The sequence below is a fragment of the Dryobates pubescens genome, chromosome 21, assembly GCF_014839835.1.
Source record: "Dryobates pubescens isolate bDryPub1 chromosome 21, bDryPub1.pri, whole genome shotgun sequence".
In the NCBI taxonomy this organism is placed as follows: domain Eukaryota; kingdom Metazoa; phylum Chordata; class Aves; order Piciformes; family Picidae; genus Dryobates; species Dryobates pubescens.
Window position 1 is genome coordinate 2,486,960 of NC_071632.1, and position 18,271 is coordinate 2,505,230.

The 18,271-nt window shown below is 53.3% G+C and overlaps 1 protein-coding gene across 6 annotated transcripts in view; it reads left to right on the forward strand.

Moving 5' to 3' along the window:
• Positions 1–18,271, forward strand: part of CACNB2 (calcium voltage-gated channel auxiliary subunit beta 2) — a 336,701-nt gene that overhangs the window by 216,256 nt on the left and 102,174 nt on the right. For 4 of the 6 annotated variants that reach the window (XM_054171152.1, XM_054171153.1, XM_054171148.1 and 1 more), the window contains one exon: positions 11,981–12,100. In XM_054171152.1, the coding sequence (XP_054027127.1) occupies positions 11,981–12,100 (120 nt within the window). Of the gene's footprint in view, positions 1–10,820; positions 11,107–11,980; positions 12,101–18,271 lie in introns of those variants that run through there. The other 2 variants (XM_054171149.1, XM_054171151.1) reach the window with 1 other exon arrangement.

The window sequence follows — 18,271 nt, forward strand, 5'->3', positions numbered from 1 at the left end:
ATCTCCAGAGAAGGAGACTCCACAACCCCCCTGGGCAGCCTGCTCCAGGCCTCTGTCAGCTTCACAGGGAAAAAATCCTTCCTCCTGTGTCCATGGCACTTCCTCTGCCTCAGCTTCCACCACTGCCCCTTGTGCTGGCATTGGGCAGCACCCAGCAGAGCCTGGCTCCAGCCTCTGGGCACTCATAGAATCATAGAATCAAGAAGGTTGGAAAAGACCTCAAAGATCATGAAGTCCAAGCTGTCACCCAACACCTCGTGACAACTAAACCATGGCACCAAGTGCCACATCCAATCCCCTCTTGAACTCCTCCAGGGATGGGGACTCCACCACCTCCCTGGGCAGCACATTCCAATGGCCAACAACTCTCTCTGGGAAGAACTTTCTCCTAACCTCAAGTGTAAACTTCCCCTGGCACAGCTTGAGGCTGTGTCCTCACCCTGCACATCTTGATCATCAGCAAGGAGGTCATCCTCAGGCTCCTCCTCTCCAAGCTACAGAGCCCTCAGCTCCCTCAGGCTCTCCTCATGAAGAAGATGTTCCACTGCCTTCATCATTTTCATGGCTCTGTGCTGGACTCTCTCAAGCAGTTCCCTGAGGTCCTTCTTGACCTGAGGGGCCCGGAACTGGAGACAATATTCCAGCTGTGGCCTCAGCAGGGCAGAGTAAAGGGGCAGGAGAACCTCTCCTGACCTCCTCACCACAGCCCTTCTAATCCACCCTTCTTGGCCACCAGAGCACATTGCTGGCTCATGGCCAACCTCCCATCCACCAGCACCCCCAGGTCCTTTTCCCCTTCTCTGCTCTCCAGCAGCTCAGTCCCCAACCCCTCGTGCTCCCTGGGGTTGTTCTTTCCAGGTGCAAGATATCTTGGGGGATTTGTTTGTTTGTTTTAAAGCTCTGAAGGATGTGATGGGATTGGTGATAAATGTTGATAGGCTGGGAGACCTCCTTTGTAGCCAGTCGTTGCTCTCTTCCTCAAAAGCATTTCTCTTGCTTTGTAAGTGTGAGCATCCCTGTCAGAACAGACAGAGCCACCAGATTATCCTCCTGCAGAGGCTTTCACAGAACTAATCTCTGCCATAATACATATAGAAAACTCACTTAAACAACAGCCCACCATGGTTATGCAAGGGCTGAGTCATAATGCTGGTATCCAGTGTTTCAAACTGCTTTATTTCCTATTGCTCTGCTACCTTCAGCCCTCTCTTAGGCCTTTCATTATTTTTTTCCCCCTGCTCATATGCTCCAGACCTTTAGATTGCAAGTCCTTGTAACCAGGCTTTGTCATTCACTGTGGGAGTGTAGATGGAGTCATACATTCTTAGAATGGGTTGGGTTGGAAGAGACCCTAAACTTCAGCCAGGTCCAACCCCCTGCCATGGGCAGGGACACCTCCCACCAGCCCAGCTTGCTCAAGGCCTCATCCAGCCTGGCCCTGAACACCTCCAGGGAGGAGCCAACCACAATCTCCCTGGGCAATTTGTTCCAGCATCCCCTCAACTTCACTATAAAGAATCTCTTCCTAATCTCAACCTGCCCTCTTCATCTGAGGGAGCAGAGGCTGTCCCCTCCTCACTGCAACCTCCCTGCAGGGAGCTGCAGAGAGCAAGGAGGTCTCCCTCAGCCTCCTCTTCTCCAGCCTCAACCCCCCCAGCTCCCTCAGCCCCTCCTCTAGCCGAGGGGCTCCAGGCCCTGCTCCAGCCTGGCTGGAGATTATTCTAAACAAATTGGATTATTCTAAACACATTCATTGGGTAAATGTCTGAAACAAGAGGAGCTGTACCAGAGCAATTCTTCCCCCCTTCCCTTCCCTTCCCTTCCCTTCCCTTCCCTTCCCTTCCCTTCCCTTCCCTTCCCTTCCCTTCCCTTCCCTTCCCTTCCCTTCCCTTCCCTCTTCCCTTCCCTCTTCCCTTCCCTCTTCCCTTCCCTCTTCCCTTCCCTCTTCCCTTCCCTCTTCCCTTCCCTCTTCCCTTCCCTCTTCCCTTCCCTCTTCCCTTCCCTCTTCCCTTCCCTCTTCCCTTCCCTCTTCCCTTCCCTCTTCCCTTCTCCTCTCCTCTCTTCTCTTCTCTGGCTGCTTTCCTTTGCTCAGGAGATCTAACCTGCTCTGGCTGGCCTTGGCTAATGCTAACTTCTCTGCTCCTTTCTCTTGTCCCTTTTGTACAGGGGGGTAAGGGTGGGCAGGGAGGGAGAAGCTGGCAGCTTGCCCTGGTCCTTGGCCAGGGGGTCCTTGTGCTGTCCAACCTCTGTATATTGTACCTCCTGCCTATGTTGCTCACACTCATTGCACTCTGCTGTAGAGTGGAGCTCTTGCTTGTAAATACAGCTGCATTTGCTTCTGACTGAGCTGCTCTGGCAAAGGTAATGCTGGGGAGGGAACTTCACCCCCCCCCTCCCCCTGCTCTGGCACTTTGTCAGCAGGAGCAAAGGGGATTTCTGATCTAGAAGGTGGAGGAATAACAATTTTTATTCTTTAAGAATAAATGATTAGGTTCCTTGATATGATGTAGCTGATTAGATAGCTCCAGAGAAGAGCACTGAGGCTGCTGAGGGGTTTGGAAGGCATCATATGAGGAGCAGCTGAGGGAGCTGGGGTTGTGTAGTGTGCAGAAGAGAAGGCTGAGGGAGAGCTCATTGCTCTCCACAGCTCCCTGAGAGGAGGCTGGGGTGAGGCTGGGGTTGGTCTCTTCTCCCAGCTGGAAGTGCCAGTTTGCATGTGAGATAGAGAGCGTCCTGTTTCATCATCAACTAATCAACCTGAAACACATGATCCACACAACCAGAGAATCAGTTGTCCAGTTCTGGGCTTCTCAGTGGAAGAGGGACAGGGAACTCTGGAGGCAGTTCAGCAGTGGCTGTGAGGATGATGAAGGGACTGAAAGATCTGTCTGATGAGCAAAGGCAGAGCCCTGGGGCTGTTGAGTCTGGAGAAGAGAAGGCTGAGAGGGGACCTTATCAATGTCTATCAATATCTGAGGGTGGCTGTCAGGAGGATGGAGCCAGGCACTTTTCAGGGATACCCAGTGACAGGATGAGGGGCAGAGGACATCAGCTGGAACCCAGGAGGTTCCACCTCAAGATTATGAGGAAGTTCTTTGGTGTGAGGCTGCTGGAGCCCTGGAGCAGGCTGCCCAGAGAGGTCGTGGAGTCTCCTCTCTGGAGCCTTTCCAAACCCACTTGGGTGTGTTCCTGTGTGATCCTGCTTTGGCAGGGGGGTTGGACTCAATCTCCAGAGGCTCCTTCCAACCCCTACCATTCAATGACTCTATAAAATACACCAGGAACTGTTGAGCCCTTGTGTAAGGGCCATGAGCACTTGAAAGCCTGCCAACTGCCAAGTCTGCTCCTGATGTCCTCTCTGCTCCTTGGCATGGGCTCTGCCATGCTTGGCCATAGGCTCACTTTTTCACTTAAGTGCTGTCAAACTGAGCTCACCCAAATTTGCCACCCAAGGAGGGCTACCAGCAGTCACCCAACTCCTCTGCTAGGTCTGCAAGTAGAACCCAAAGCCAAGGTTGGTTTGAACTTTGTCACTGCTGTTTAGAGCCAGGCTGGCATTGCTAGGGGAGGAGGCTCAGAGCACAGGATGAGTGCCACTGCAGAACAGCTGGGAGCTTAAGGGTGGCAATGTGATTAAAAAGGAGATTATAGAGGACAACAGTTTTCTCTTGACCCTTTACATGACTTTAGCAAGCTGGATGGCAGTGCCCAGCTCGACATGCACAGGTTTCCAAGGTGCTAATCTCATGGACAGCTGAATGAACACAGAGTCTTCATAATACCCTGAGGTGTGCAGGAGCCTAGGGTCTAGCAGCCAGGAAGCAGCTACACAGTTGTGCCAGGCTCCTTATCAGGGAAAAAACAAACAACAGACCCCAAAATAACCCCTCACACCAAAACACTCCACACAATTCATAGACTGCTAGAATGATTGGGGTTGGAAGGGACCTTCAAGATGGTTGACACACTGGAGGGAAGGATCCATCCACAGGGACCTGGACAGGCTGCAGAGCTGGGCCCATGGCAACCTCAGGAGGTTCAACAAGACCAAGGGCAAGGTCCTGCACCTGGGGCAGGGCAATCCCAAGCACTGATATAGGCTGGCTGAGGAGTGGCTCAAGAGCAGTGTGGAGGAGAAGGCCTTGGGGGTGTCAGTTGATGACAAAGTCCCCAGGAGCCAGCAGTGGTCCCTGGCAGCCCAGCAGGCAGCTGTGTGCTGAGCTGCAGCCAGAGCAGGGAGAGCAGCAGCACAGGGAGGGGATTCTGCCCCTCTGCTCTGCTCTGCTCAGACCCCACCTGCAGCACTGCCTCCAGTCCTGGGGCCCCCAGCACAAGAAGGACCTGGGGCTTCTGGAGAGGGTCCAGAGGAGGCCATGAGGGTGATCAGAGGGCTGAGAACCTCCGCTGTGGGGACAGGCTGAGAGTGCTGGGGCTGTTCAGCCTGGAGAAGAGAAGGCTCCAGGGAGACCTGAGAGCAGCCTTCCAGTACCTGAGAGATGACTTCAGGAGAGATGGGAAGGGACTTTGACAAGGACTGGGAGTGATAGGATGAGGGGGAATGGATTGGTGCCTGAGGAGGGTAGATTTAGACTGGAGATTAGGAAGAAATTCTTTGCAGTGAGGGTGTCAAGCCACAGGAGCAGAGGCAATGGTTGCAAGCTGCCCCAGGGGAGGTTCAGGCTGGCTGCTAGGAAATCTTTCTTGCCTGGAAGGGTTCTCAGGCATTGCCTGAGGGCCAGGGCAGTGCTGGAGTCCCCATCCCTGGAGGTGTTGAAGCAGTGTGTGGAGCTGGTGCTTAGGGCCATGGTTTGGTGCTGAGCCTGCAGTGCTGGGTGGGGGTTGGCCTGGCTGAGCCTGGAGGTCTCTTCCAGGCAGATCTATTCTGTGATTCTGAATGTATTCTTAGCTCATCTAAAAGTATTCAGTAGTTTGTAAAGTGAATTCATGGCAGTCGTGTGTCCTCCTTGTCTTCCATTGCCCTGATGTTAGGCCTTCCAGTTTGTTTTCCATGCTTGAGAAGTGAAGAAGCTGCCAGCTTCTCTTTTCCACAGAACACTGAGATGCCCATGCCCATCCCACTGGGAAACTAAGTGTAATGTTGGGCTTGATGGCTGTGATTTATCAATAGCATCACCAGAAATTGGCTCACCATGGTTTGCTGGATGTGTGTTGGGACTGTGGCCAACAAGACAGCAGTGGCAATGACCTCTGTGGCCTGGCAGGTGGAATTCCAGTTTCAGCAACTCCAGCCTGACCCAGCAGGCACTTTCCCTCCTTAAGGGAGGTAGGAATTAGGTGTCTGTGCTTCGTGACAGGGGGAGGACCAGCTGAGCACCGGGTCTAGGGAGCCCAGAGAGTGACTGCACCTCTGGGGGGGGTTCTTCATCTCATTGTCTGCTTCTCTTACTGGTGTGATGACTTCAGTGGGTTTGGCCACAGGCTACTTTTGGCTCAACTGTAATAGGACTTTACCTTTACACTGAACCTCCAGGACAAGCTGACCCCACTTAATGGCTGAGAGAAAGCCTGTGGGTGTTGTTTACCTGGAAATCAGTAAAGCCTTTGACACTGTCTCCCACAGCAACCTCCTAAAGAAACTGGCTGCTGGTGGCTTGGGTGGGTGGAGGCCTTGCTGGGTAAAAAACTGGCTGGATAGGCCCAAAGAGTGGTGGTGGATGGAGTTAAATCCAGTTGGTGGCCAGTCACAGTGGGGATCAGTTCTCCTGAATATCTTTATCAGTGTTCTGCAAAGTTAACCACAGTAAATCTGCAGATGACAACAAGTTGGGTGAGTGTTGACCTGCTTAAGGATAGAACCACAGAACTGTCAGGGCTGGAAGGGACCTCAAGGCTCAGCCAGTTCCAAGCCCTCTGCCATGACCAGGGACACCTCACACTGCAGCAGGTTGCTCACAGCCACATCCAGCCTGGCTGCAAACACCTCCAGGCAGGAGGCTTCCACCACCTCCCTGGGCAGCCTGTGCCAGGCTCTCACCACCCTCGTGGGGAACAACTTCTTCCTCACAGCCAATCTCAATCTCCCCACTTCTACTTTTGCTCCATCCCCCCAGTCCTATCACTCCCTGACACCCTCAAAAGTCCCTCCCCAGATTTCTTGGAGCCCCCTTCAGATCCTGGAAGGCCACAAGAAGGTCTCCTGGGAGCCTTCTCCTCTCCAGCCTGCACAACCCCAACTCTCTCAGTCTATCCTCAAAGCAGAGCAGCTCCAGCCCTCTGCTCCTCCTCCTGGCCCTTCTCTGGACACCTTCCAGCCCCTCCAGATCCTTCCTGGCACAGAGGCTCCAGAACTGGCCCCAGAGCTCCAGATGGGGTCTCAGCAGAAAGGCTCTGCAGGAGAATGTGGACAGGCTGCATCAATGGGCCACAGCCAGTGGTGTGAAAGGCCAAGTGCCAAGTTCTGTACTTGGATCACAACAACCTTGTGTAACATTCCAGGCTTGGAGAAGAGTGGCTGGACAGCTGCCCACTGGAAATGGACCTGTGGGTATTGGTCAGTAGCCAGCTGAGTATGAGGTAGCAGTGTGCTGAGGTGGCCAAGGGGGCCAGTAGGATCCTGGCTTGTATCACAATGGTGTGGCCAGCAGGAGCAGGGAAGAGATCAGCTCTGTGTGCACAGCACTAGGGAGGCTGCACCTCGTGTTTGGTCTCAGGCCCTTTACTACAAGAAGGATGTTGAGGTGCTGGAGCAGGTCCCAAGAGCAGCAAAGCTGGGGAAGGGTCTGGAGAACAGGGCTGGGGAGGAGCAGCTGAGGGAGCTGGGGCTGCTTAGTCTGTGGAAGAGACAGCCAAGGGGAGACCTGAGTTCCCTGAAAGGAGGTTGGAGCCAGGTGGGGGTTGGTCTCTTCTCACTAGTAACAAGTGACAGGATGAGAGGAAATGGTGTCTGGGGCTGAGGTTTAGATGGGACTCCAGGAACAAATCCTTCCCCCAATGGGCTGTCAAGCTCTGGAACAGGCTGTCCAGGGCAGTGATGGAGTCACCATCCCTGGAGTTAATGACAGGCTGTGTAGCTGTGATGCTGGGGGCCATGGTTTAGTGATGCCTTGGCAGTGCCAGGTTGATGGTCAGACTCCATGACCTGAAAGGTCTCTTCCAACCAAAACAATTCTATGATTCTGTTCTCTTTGCTCCTTGTTATTTGCCACTGCTTCCTGGGGGGAACTGTGCCACAAGTTGTGGCAAAGGGGAATTTCACAGAGCAGTCCAATTGGAAGGGCCCTGGGTTCATTGCAGGGCTTCTGGGAATCTTCCTAATGGACAAGATTTCGCCAGGATTCCAGGGAAGTGTTTTCATTTCAATTTTGCTCCTCCTGCCTTAGCAGTTTTTGAAGACCATGGTAACATGGCAGATGCCTTTGGACTTCTGTAAGCACAGTCTCTCTCAGAGAGTAATTGTTTTAGGCTGGAGGTGAGGAGAAAGTTCTTCCCAGAAAGAGTAAGTGGCCACTGGAATGTGCTGCCCAGGGAGGTGGTGGAGTCCCCATCCCTGGAGGTGATCACAAAAGGCTTGGATGTGGCACTTGGAGCCATGGTTTAATTGTCAGGAGGTGTTGGGTATCAGCAACTAGGTTGGACTTGACTGGCCAAGAAGGCCAAGGGCATCCTGGCCTGCATTAGGAATAGTGTGGCCAGCAGGAGCAGGGAAGTCATTGTGCCCCTGGACTCTGCACTGGTTAGGCCACACCTTGAGTCCTGTGTCCAGTTCTGGGCCCCTCAGTTTAAGAAGGACATTGAGAGACTTGAAGGTGTCCAGAGAAGGGCAACAAGGCTGGGGAGAGGCCTTGAGCACAGCCCTGTGAGGAGAGGCTGAGGGAGCTGGGGTTGCTTAGCCTGGAGAAGAGGAGGCTCAGGGGAGACCTCATTGCTCTCTGCAACTCCCTGAAGGGAGGTTGTAGCCAGGTGGGGGTTGGTCTCTTCTCCCAGGCAAGCAGCACCAGAACAAGAGGACACAGTCTCAAGCTGTGCCAGGGGACGTTTAGGCTGGAGGTGAGGAGAAAGTTCTTCCCAGCAAGAGAGATTGGCCCTTGGAATGTGCTGCCCAGGGAGGTGGTGGAGTCCCCATCCCTGGAGGTGTTCAAGAGGGGATTGGATGTGGCACTTGGAGCCATGGTTCAGTCATGAGGTCTGTGGAGACAGGTTGGACTCGATGATCCTCGAGGTCTCTTCCAACCTTGGTGATACTGTGAGACTATGATACTGTGATCTCTGAGGTCTTTTCCATCCTGGTTGATGCTGTGATTCTGTATGTCAGTTCAACAACAGGTTGTTAAACTCCATGTTGTGACTATTACAGGCTTCAGGAAAGGGAAAGATCAAACATGTGGCAAGTTAAAATGTACCTTTAATTGCAACTGCCACTTCAGTGACAACACTTCAAGAGTTCACTTTTCATCAGGAAAAAAATGTGTCCAGCAGCTCTAGGGAGGTTCTCCTCCTCCTCTACTCTGCCCTGCTGAGAGCACACCCTGACTTCTGAATCCAGTTTGGGGCTCCACAGTTCAAGAAAGAGACAGGGATCTGCTGGGGAGAGTCCAGCAGAGAGCTGTGAGGATGATGGACTGCAACATCTCTGCTGTGAAGAAAGGCTGAGAGCCCTGGGGCTGGTTAGTCTGGAGAGGAGAAGGCTGAGAGGGATCTGATCAATGTCTATCAATAGCTGAGGGCTGGGGTCAGGGTGAAGGGGCCAGGCTCTGTTTGGTGGTGCCCAGGGATAGGACAAGGAACAAGAGGTACAAGCTGGAACCCAGGAGGTTCCACCTCAACACGAGGAGAAAATTCTTTGGTGTGAGGCTGCTGGAGGCCTGGAGCAGGCTGCCCAGAGAGGTTGTGGAGTCTCCTGCTCTGGAGACTTTCCAACCCCACCTGGATGTGTTCCTGTGTGACCTGCCCTGGGTGCTGCTGCTCTGGCAGGGGGCTCGGACTGGATGATCTCTGGAGATCCCTTCCAACTCCTAGCACTATGATTCTGTGAACTCTTGTTTGCTCTGACAGTGGTTGTATGGAGGCTGCTGCAGCGTTGTGGTGGGGCAGTCTTGTTACCACAGGCACAGTCTGTGGCAGGACTGGACCTTGCTGGGACATACTGCTGTGACACAAGCATGACCACAGGTGCTCAGCTGCCATCTATTCTCTCTCTGCCCTGGACCTGTGTGATTTTGGGGGATGCAGGCACTGCAGCCAGCTTCACTCTCGTTACACAGCTGGAATGTTGTGTGGTTGGAGCTGACCATGCCCTAGTGTGTCCCAGGCCAGTTTGTGGCTGAAAGTACAATATAGAAATCATAAACTTCTAGAACAGCCTAGGTTGGAAGGGACCTCAGAGATCACTTACTGCAAACCCCCTGATGTGGGCAGGGACACCTCTCAACTAGACTCAGCTGCTCAAGGCCTTATACAACCTGGCCTTGAACACCTCCAGGGAGGAGGCAGCCACAGCCTCCCTGGGCAGCCTGTGCCAGAGTCTCAGCACCCTTGTTCTGAAGAACTTCTCCCTCAGCTCCAGTCTAACCCTGCTCTCCCTCAGCTTCAAACCATTCCCCCTTGTCCTGTCTCCAGACACCCTCAGGAAAAGTCTCTCTGCAGCCTTCCTGTAGGATCCCTTCAGGTACTGGAAGGCAGCTCTAAGGTCTCCCCAGAGTCTTTTCCAGGCTGAACACCCCTCAGCCTGTGCTCACAGCAGAGCTGCCCCAGCCTTTGGATCATCTTTGTGCCCCTCCTTCACCCTTGCTCCAACAGTTCCATGTCCTCCTCCTCATGCTGGGTTGGTTCACTGGAGGCAGCATTGAGTTGTGGTCTCAGCGACCAGAGAGTGTCGTTTGGCTTTGGCCCTCTTAGGCTCTGTCGTTGCGTTCAGTGTGGAGCTGCTTTGCTTCTTTGCTCCGCCGATGTCCGCAATCCCTAAGGAGGAACCAGAGGGTTAAAGGGCAGCTCGGCAGGCAGGGGGCTGGATGGGGGTGATGTGTGAGTGCTGGCGACGGAGCCATGGGGCGGGGGGCGGCGGGGGGCAGGGGCGGCGGGGAGCAGGGGAGCCGGCGGGGAGCAGGGGAGCCGGCGGGCAGGGGCGGCGGGGAGCAGGGGAGCCGGCGGGGAGCAGGGGAGCCGGCGGGGAGCAGGGGAGCCGGCGGGGAGCAGGGGAGCCGGCGGGCAGGGGCGGCGGGGAGCAGGGGAGCGCAGCCCGGCGCGCCGGGCACCCGGCTGGCGGCAGACAGCTGCCGGAACGAGCTGCCGCACCAGCTTGCAGTTTCGCAGGGACCTTGCTTCGCCCAGCTGTTTACCCTTGAGATGCAAAATGGCAAGTTGGCATAGGCTGGCGAGCCGGTGTGATGCGAGCATCTGCGTAAGAGGCTGCACAGAGGGAGCATGCCCAGTGAGCCGAGCGGCGCCGGTACCCCACCCCCAGCCAGCTAGGAGGAGATGGGATGAACTTTGCACTCGCAAATGTCACTGCATACATTTTGCACAGGATTTTAAAAGGTTCTCTTATAAGCACTATTTTTAACAGCCAGTTCCACCCTCCCACCCCTCCCCAAGCAGAGAGGAGTAAGCCCCGGGTATTTTTTCTGTGATTGATCTTCAGCTGATGATCAACTGAAGCCTCTCTCACTACCTTCACCTGAAGCCTGCTGTGTTTTGCCTTTTGGAGGTGGTGTGGGGGTGGCGGGGGATTTTTTTTTTTGGTGGTGGTCCTTTTGGTTTTGTTGGTTTTCTGCTTTGTTTTGTGGTGTTTGGGGGTTTGGGGTTGGGTTTTTTTTTTTGTGTGTGGTGTTTTTTGGGGTTTTGCCTTTTTTATCTTGTTTTTTAACTGGCATGAGAAAAAATCCGAATTTAATCGCAGCAGAGTGCTGGGAAGCGGTGAGGCTGCGAGCTTGAAAGGCAGAGGGAAGAGCAGGGAGGCTCTGGGAGCAGAGCATGGATAGGAAAGGAGCGGTGGGCATCCTGCGGTGCTCAGTGTGCACATGTTTGCTGGGATCAGTGCCGGGCGCTGCAGCTGCGGACAATCACTGAGCTGTCTGGCTAATGAAGGCCACCTGGATCAGGCTTCTGAAAAGAGCCAAAGGAGGACGTCTGAAGAATTCTGATATCTGTGTAAGCTCTATACCTTTTCCTTATCAGCCTCTGTTCCGTGCCTGGCAGGGGGGGGGGGGGAGAGCAGAAGACAGAGAGGAAGAGGAGAGTTGTTTTCGTTCCGACCGAATTAGCAGAACTCTGGTTTTGTGTGCGGGGAGCTGCAGAGGGAGAGCAAGGCTGTCGTTATTTATGGAGCTCTCCTGGCGCTGTGGCTGCTTCCATCGGGGAGAGATGGGGACGTGCCTTGAGTCCAGGCGGATTTTATTACTTGGAAGTTGATTTGTGGTCATTTGCACGTTTTGCTGAAGGGCAGAGATGGATACCAGCCATTTGCAGTGCTGATGGGGAAAGTGTGTCAGGTAAAGAGGTTGCCTTGGAATAAAGATGGCTAGCAGAGGCTCAAGCTGTTGGCAGGGATGCTGTGTAATGAGAATCCCTGACACGGGGTTTGTGTTTTGCTTATCGAAGTTCTGCTCCCTTGCTTATCCTGCCACTGGGTAGAGTTAGCATTTTCAGGGAGCCATCCTTGAGGCTGCTGTGCGTCCTTCAGCCCTGCACTGCACCACTGCTGTAACTCTACAGAGCAACTGGCTCTGCTTGCTGAAAAGCAGGCAAATAAAAGCAGGGGAATGGTGCAGGAAATAAACCACTGGGAGTGACCCCTGCACCTCTGGAAAGGCACCAGAAGAAACCCTTTACCTAGAGGGAGAATTCCTCTGAGTGACTTTCCCCACTGGGGCAGTTACTCATGTTTTATTCTCATTTCTTTACTCAGGGATGCAGGAGTGAGAGCAAAGGCAAGAGGTGTGCCCACTTCTGCTCTCTTGGGTTTGTTTTGTTGTGGGTTTTTTCCAGCCCTGCACCAACTTGTGCCGTTGTTGTGCCCGAGCAGGGTTCGGCGGACTCCTACACCAGCCGTCCATCCGACTCAGATGTGTCTCTGGAAGAAGACAGGGAAGCAGTGCGCAGAGAGGCAGAGCGACAAGCCCAGGCACAGCTGGAAAAAGCAAAGGTAAGCAGGTGCTTCGTGGCCTCAGGAAAGCCTCCAGGGACTGGCATCTCATCCCCTATAGAATCATAGAGTCGCATAGGGTTGGAAGGGACCTCAAGGATCAGTCAGCTCCAACCCCCCTGCCCTGGTCAGGGACACCTCACACTGGATCAGGCTGCTCACAGCCACATCCAGCCTGGCCTTCAAAAACCTCCAGGCATGAGGCTTCCATCACCTCCCTGGGCAACCTCTTCCAGCCTCTCACCACCCTCATGGGGAACAACTTCTTCTCAATCTCAATCTCCCCATTTCTACTTTTGCTCCATCCCCCCCAGTCCTATCACTCCCTGACACCCTCCAAAGTCCCTCCCCAGCTTTCTTGGAGCCCCCTTCAGATCCTGGAAGGCCACAAGGTCTCCTCAGAGCCTTCTCTTCTCCAGACTGAACAGCCCTTGCTGGTTTTAATGTGCTAACACAGAGCATAAGACCTCTGATGCTCTCACAACAGCAGGAAAGATGTTTTCCAGGGGGAAAAAAACCCTCCCTCAGCTTCAGTTTTCTATCAGAGGCACTTGACTGGCTTGCTCATTTCAGAGCAGTCCTCTTGCAGTGTGTGCAAGTCTCCTCCTGTTGAAGATATCCATTTGTTTGCAGGCACTGGGGCCATGCTGTGAGTCCTTACTGAAGGTGCTTGTGGGTGTTTGCCTGTGGCTGTTGGGTTGCAATGAGCTGGCCCAGCACCCTGGCAAGCTGAGTCTCAGAACTGACCAGTGTAGGGGACTCCACCTCTTCCCTTGGGAGGTGATTCCAGTGTCCAACTGGCACCCTTGAACTTACAGTTCTAGAAATCAGCCCTCAGACATCCTATTCATCCTGTTCAGTGAAGGGTCTAGTGTGAGGAGTCCCTGCCCATGGCAGAGGGGTTGCAATTAGATGATCCTTGGGGTCCCTTCCAACCCTAACAATTCTATGATCAGGCTCTACAAGCCGTATGAAAGGGAGAGGATCTGTCACAAAGGGGTTTGTTGTTGTTGTTGGTTTTGTGCCTGAAGACTTTCCTGGCTTACTTTACAGTTTGTCTGTTAAATGACCCTGTGAGTAAGATGCTGGAGGACTTGTTACAATTTCTCCCTTCTCTCTCCATCCCCCTGGCAGACAGTGACAGCTGAGGAAGGAAGCACTACATGAATGTGGAGTTGATAGTGGAGTTTGTTTTCCACCAGATGCACCTAGGGTGTGAGGGTCTGAGCAGTGGCAGGGGGTGGGCTTGTTTTCCTTCCAGCCCTGCTGTATCTTCAGGTACAATTGCACCTGTGGAAACACTGCTCACCTTGTGGGTTAGCAGTTCTTTATCTCAGCATTCCAGTTGTTCTTTCTGTGTGTGTGCTATCTGCCAGATCTCAGGCTGCTGTTGGTTTTCCTCCTTTTCCATATTTAAACACACTCTAATCTCCCTCCTCACATTTACCTGACCCACATTTCTCTTTCATTTTCATAGAAGCATAGAATTGGCAGGGTTGGAAAGGACCACAAGGATCAGCCAGTTCCAACCCCCCTGCTATGAGCAGGATACCCCACACTACAGCAGGTTGCTCAGAGCCACATCCAGCCTGGCCTTCAAAACCTCCAGGGATGAGGCTTCTACCACCTCTCCGGGCAACCTGTTCCTCTCTGACTCCTCTCCTCCATTTTGCCTTGGGTTTTATTTCCCTTTCTCTCTCCCTATCCTATTCTGTTGCCTTTCCCACTGCCAGAATTGCATCTGTCCATTTATGCCACCTGTTTCACAAGGGTTTTGCAGAAAATTCAGGAGTCCACATCACTGAGCTGTGCACCTCCTCACATGGCTGGGGCCAGCTCCAGAAATAACACACAGCAGCAGTGCAGGAGCAGGCAGCTGCACTGGGCCAGAAAACCTGAAGAGGGAAGTCACAGATGTGTTCTGGGGAGTGGAATTGGTAACTGGTGTTTCATAAGAGCTTTTTGATGAGCTGCTGGGATTTGTCAACTGTAGAAGATGCTGAATGTCTCTTGAAGTTGGGTTGTGCTGCCTTGGGATCAGTATAGCAGAGACTCAACAGAAGTAGCCTGCTGCTTCCCTTCTACCTTGTGCCTTGGAGCTGCTGCTGATCACAGGCAGGATTATCAGGGTTGTTATCAGGGTTGCTTTGGCTAGTTTGAGATGTCTTCGCCTTCAGGTTAGAGTTGGTTAAGGCCGAGCTGGATGTGTCTGATCTAGTGTGAGGTGTCCCTGGCCATGGCAGGGGGGTTGGAACTGGATGATCCCTGAGGTCCCTTCCGACCCTGACAACTCTGATTATAAAGACTGCCCTGAAATTCAGGTGAAGTACTGAATCTTATCAGGCAATGCAGAGCCTTCAGGGGAAGAGCTGAAGCAGTAATACCTGGCAGGCCGCTCAGGGTAGCGGTGCAGCGCTCGCTGCTGTGCCGATGCATCTCCCAGCGCCGAGTAAATCTATGCCAGTGTTGCTATGGGGATTTGGCTCACTGCTGCTGGCCCCGATGCATGGACAGCCCTTATGTAATATTCATGACCTCTAGCACAGCTGCCGTTGTAGTTTGTGGAGAAGCTGCTCGCAGAGCCTGGACTTTTTCAAGCTGTATTTCGATACATCAAAGCAAAGCAATGTTCTCGCTCCAGCTGGCATAAGATGCAGGCTCTGGGTCTGACACTGTCTGAGGCTGTAAGACGACGTGTGAGCAGTCAAACAGCAAAGGCACTGCCAAGATCAACCTGCTCTAACAATGGGTAATTGCCATCGTAGAGGAAACACAACAGGAGTGGTTTAAATCCTTTGTGCTTTAAAGCTGGAACTGCGTTAGCAGCTTTGTTTCTCGAGTCAGACCTCAGACACCATTCCAGGCTGTAATGTATGGCAATGATTGTGTGTAGTGGCTACAGTGGTGTGATATTTAGGCTGGTGTGATATTTACAGCAGCAATGTTAAATAACATGTTCTCTGCATTTGCTGCTTAATGAAGTACTGCATACAGTTGGTGCTGGCATGTGGAAGAAATGGTTAAAGCTCTGTAAAGGAGGCTTGACCCAGGAGCATAGGCTCACAGGATGTCAGGGCTTGGAAGGGACCTTCAAAGATCATCAAGTCCAACCCCTGCCAGAGCAGGACCATAGAATCCAGCACAGGAACACATCCAGATGGGTCTTCAAAGGCTCCAGAGAAGGAGACTCCACAACCTCTCTGGGCAGCCTGCTCCAGGGCTCTGAAACCCTCACAGTGAAGAAGTTCTTCCTCATGTTGAGGTGGAACCTCCTGTGCTGGAGTTTATATCCATTGCCCCTTGTCCTATTGCAGGGTGCAGCTAAGCAGAGCCTTTCCCCTCCTCTTGACCCTCAGATATTTATAAACATTTGTTAAATCCCCTCTCAGTCTCCTCTTCTCCAGAGGGCTAAAACATGACACAGAATCCTTCCCTGTCTTCCTTGGTGTTTCAGTCCTTCACCTCCCCGGAACACAGGACACTTAATGAGGTGGGAAGGGATTTCATCTTGAAGAGGGCAGACTGAGATCAGGAAGAGATTCTTTACAGTGAAGTTGATGAGATGCTGGAACAGATTGCTGAGGGAGGTTGTGGTTGCTTCTTCCCTGGAGGTGTTCAAGGCCAGGCTGGATGAGGCCTTGAGCAAGCTGGGCTGGTGGGAGGTGTCCCTGCCCACGGCAGGGGGTTGGAACTGGATGGTGTTTAGGGTCTCTTCCAACCCAAACCATTCTAAAAGTGTATGTCTTGGGCAGCCAAGTCTAACTGAGAGGCATCCCTGCCCACTGCAGGGGGGGTGGGGTAGATGATCTCTGAGGTCCCTTCCTGCCCAAGCCTATGATTCCATGAACTTCTCTTGGTGCTACCTGGCCTCTGCGTGTCCCCAGTGCTGTGTCCTGCAGGCGGCAGGTCACAGTCTCACAGTATCACCAAGGTTGGAAGAGACCTCAAAGATCATAAAGTCCAACCTGTCACCACAGACCTCATGACTAAACCATGGCACCAAGTGCCACATCCAATCCCCTCTTGAACACCTCCAGGGATGGGGACTCCACCACCTCCCTGGGCAGCACATCGCAATGGCGAATGACTCTCTCAGTGAAGAACTTTCTCCTCACCTCCAGCCTAAACCTCCCCTGGCACAGCTTGAGACTGTGTCCTCTTGTTCTGGTGCTGGGTGCCTGGGAGAAGAGACCACCCCCTTCCTGGCCACAACCTCCCTTCAGGTAGTTGTAGAGAGCAATGAGGTCTCCCCTGAGCCTCCTCTTCTGCAGGCTAAGCAACCCCAGCTCCCTCAAGCCTCTCCTCACAGGGCTGTGCTCCAGACCCCTCCCCAGCCTTGTTGCCCTTCTCTGGACACCTTCAAGTCTCTCAATGTCCTTCTTAAACTGAGGAGCCCAGAGCTGGACACAGGACTCAAGGTGTGGCCTAAGCAGTGCTGAGCACAGGGGTTCTGCTCCCCATGGCTCCTCCTCCTTCCCCCTGCCAGGCAGAGCCCAGTGACACAGCTGCTTCAGCTTTCCTTTTGCCTTTCAGTGTTGGGAGTGGAAGTGTTGATCCTAAATAAAGTCACTACTAATTGTATTTGTCACAGGCGTTGGGAGAGGATGACACAGATGAATAATGCAGCGGTGGAGGGGGAAATGATGGTGAATTAAGGGGAGAGAAAGAGCTGTTGAACTGTGTCACATGCCTAATGAAAACACTTTAATGACAGCCATTCTCCTGCCTTCCAGCTAGGGAAAACACCTCAAATTGCAGAGAAAAACACAGTAATGAAGCACTCCATGGCAGAGCCTTAGGAGGAGTTGAGAGGTTTTCAAAATCTGGATTTTTCTGGTTTAGGGTTTCTGAGTTGTTTGGGCTGAACAGAAGATGCACATCTGCAAGCTGTCCAAACGGGGGGGAAATAAAACCCCAAAGGCTTGTGAGGAAGATCCACCTTCTGGCCATTGGGAGCTGCCTGGGGTTTATGTAAGCTTTGCTTCCCTGGAGAAGGCTTGAGCAGATTTTGCTGACTCACTTTGGCACGCAGCTTAGTGGGAGGAAGGTGGGGCCATGGGCACATGGCTGGAGTCAGCCAGGGACAGAAAATTCAGAGGCAACTGATGAGGCTACCTGCAGGCCAGCAGCTAGTCCCCAGGGAAACAAATCGCCCACGGAAGCTGCCGAGCTGAACGCTGAGGTGAAACGTTCTTTCTCAGAGCAGTTCAAGCAATGCAAATGCATAAAGGCTGGGGGGGTTGCTACATTTCTTGTCTTAAACAGGGGGGAAAAAACCACCAAAAAGCCACATTTCAAGGCTTTGAGGATTTCCTTGGTGTCCTCAGAGTCCATTGCATGTGGCTATGTCTGGGCTGAAGGGGAGCTGTGCTGTGGCTGAGTAGGGCATGGTGAAAATGCAGCAAGAGAAGTGTGGCCAGCAGGGCCAGGGAGGGGATTCTGCCCCTCTGCTCCACTCTGCTTGGACCACAGCTGGAGCTCTGGGGCCAGTTCTGGAGCCTCTGTGCCAGGCAGGATCTGGAGGTGCTGGAAGGTGTCCAGAGAAGGGCCAGGAGGATGAGCAGAGGGCTGGAGCTGTCCTCAGCCTGTCCTCACAGCAGAGCTGCTCCAGCTTTTGGATCATCTTTGTGGCCTCCTCTGCACTCACTCTCCTGCCCTGCTGCCCACCCTGCTCTGGCTGCAGCCCAGCACACAGCTGCCTGCTGGGCTGCAGGAGGGCACTGCTGGCTCCTGGGGAGCTGCTCAGCACCCAACACCCCCAGAACTTTTTCCTCAGGGCTGCTCTGAACCCACACTGCCCCCAGCCTGGATTTGTGCCTGGGATTGGCCTGACCCCGCTGCAGGACCTTGCACTGTGACTTGTTGAACCTCATGCAGCTGGCTCTGGGCACTCCTCGAGCCCCAGCCCACCTGCAGCACTGCATGCAGATCCCCAGCATTCCATTAATTATCCCTCAAAGTACTGCACGAAGAGGGAAGAGATCAAAGGCAACCTGCAAAGCCCAAGTATTTTGGTGAGGCTTTTAAATTCAGTGCTAAATGAGCTGAAGTTCACCCAAAAGGAAGGGGCCTGCAGCCCTGATTTTGGGGCTCTCTCTAATGCTGGTAAAATAGGTTCAAATATTCCACTGCTTTGTTTTGTCTCAAGCTCATCATCAGGTTTTGACCTAA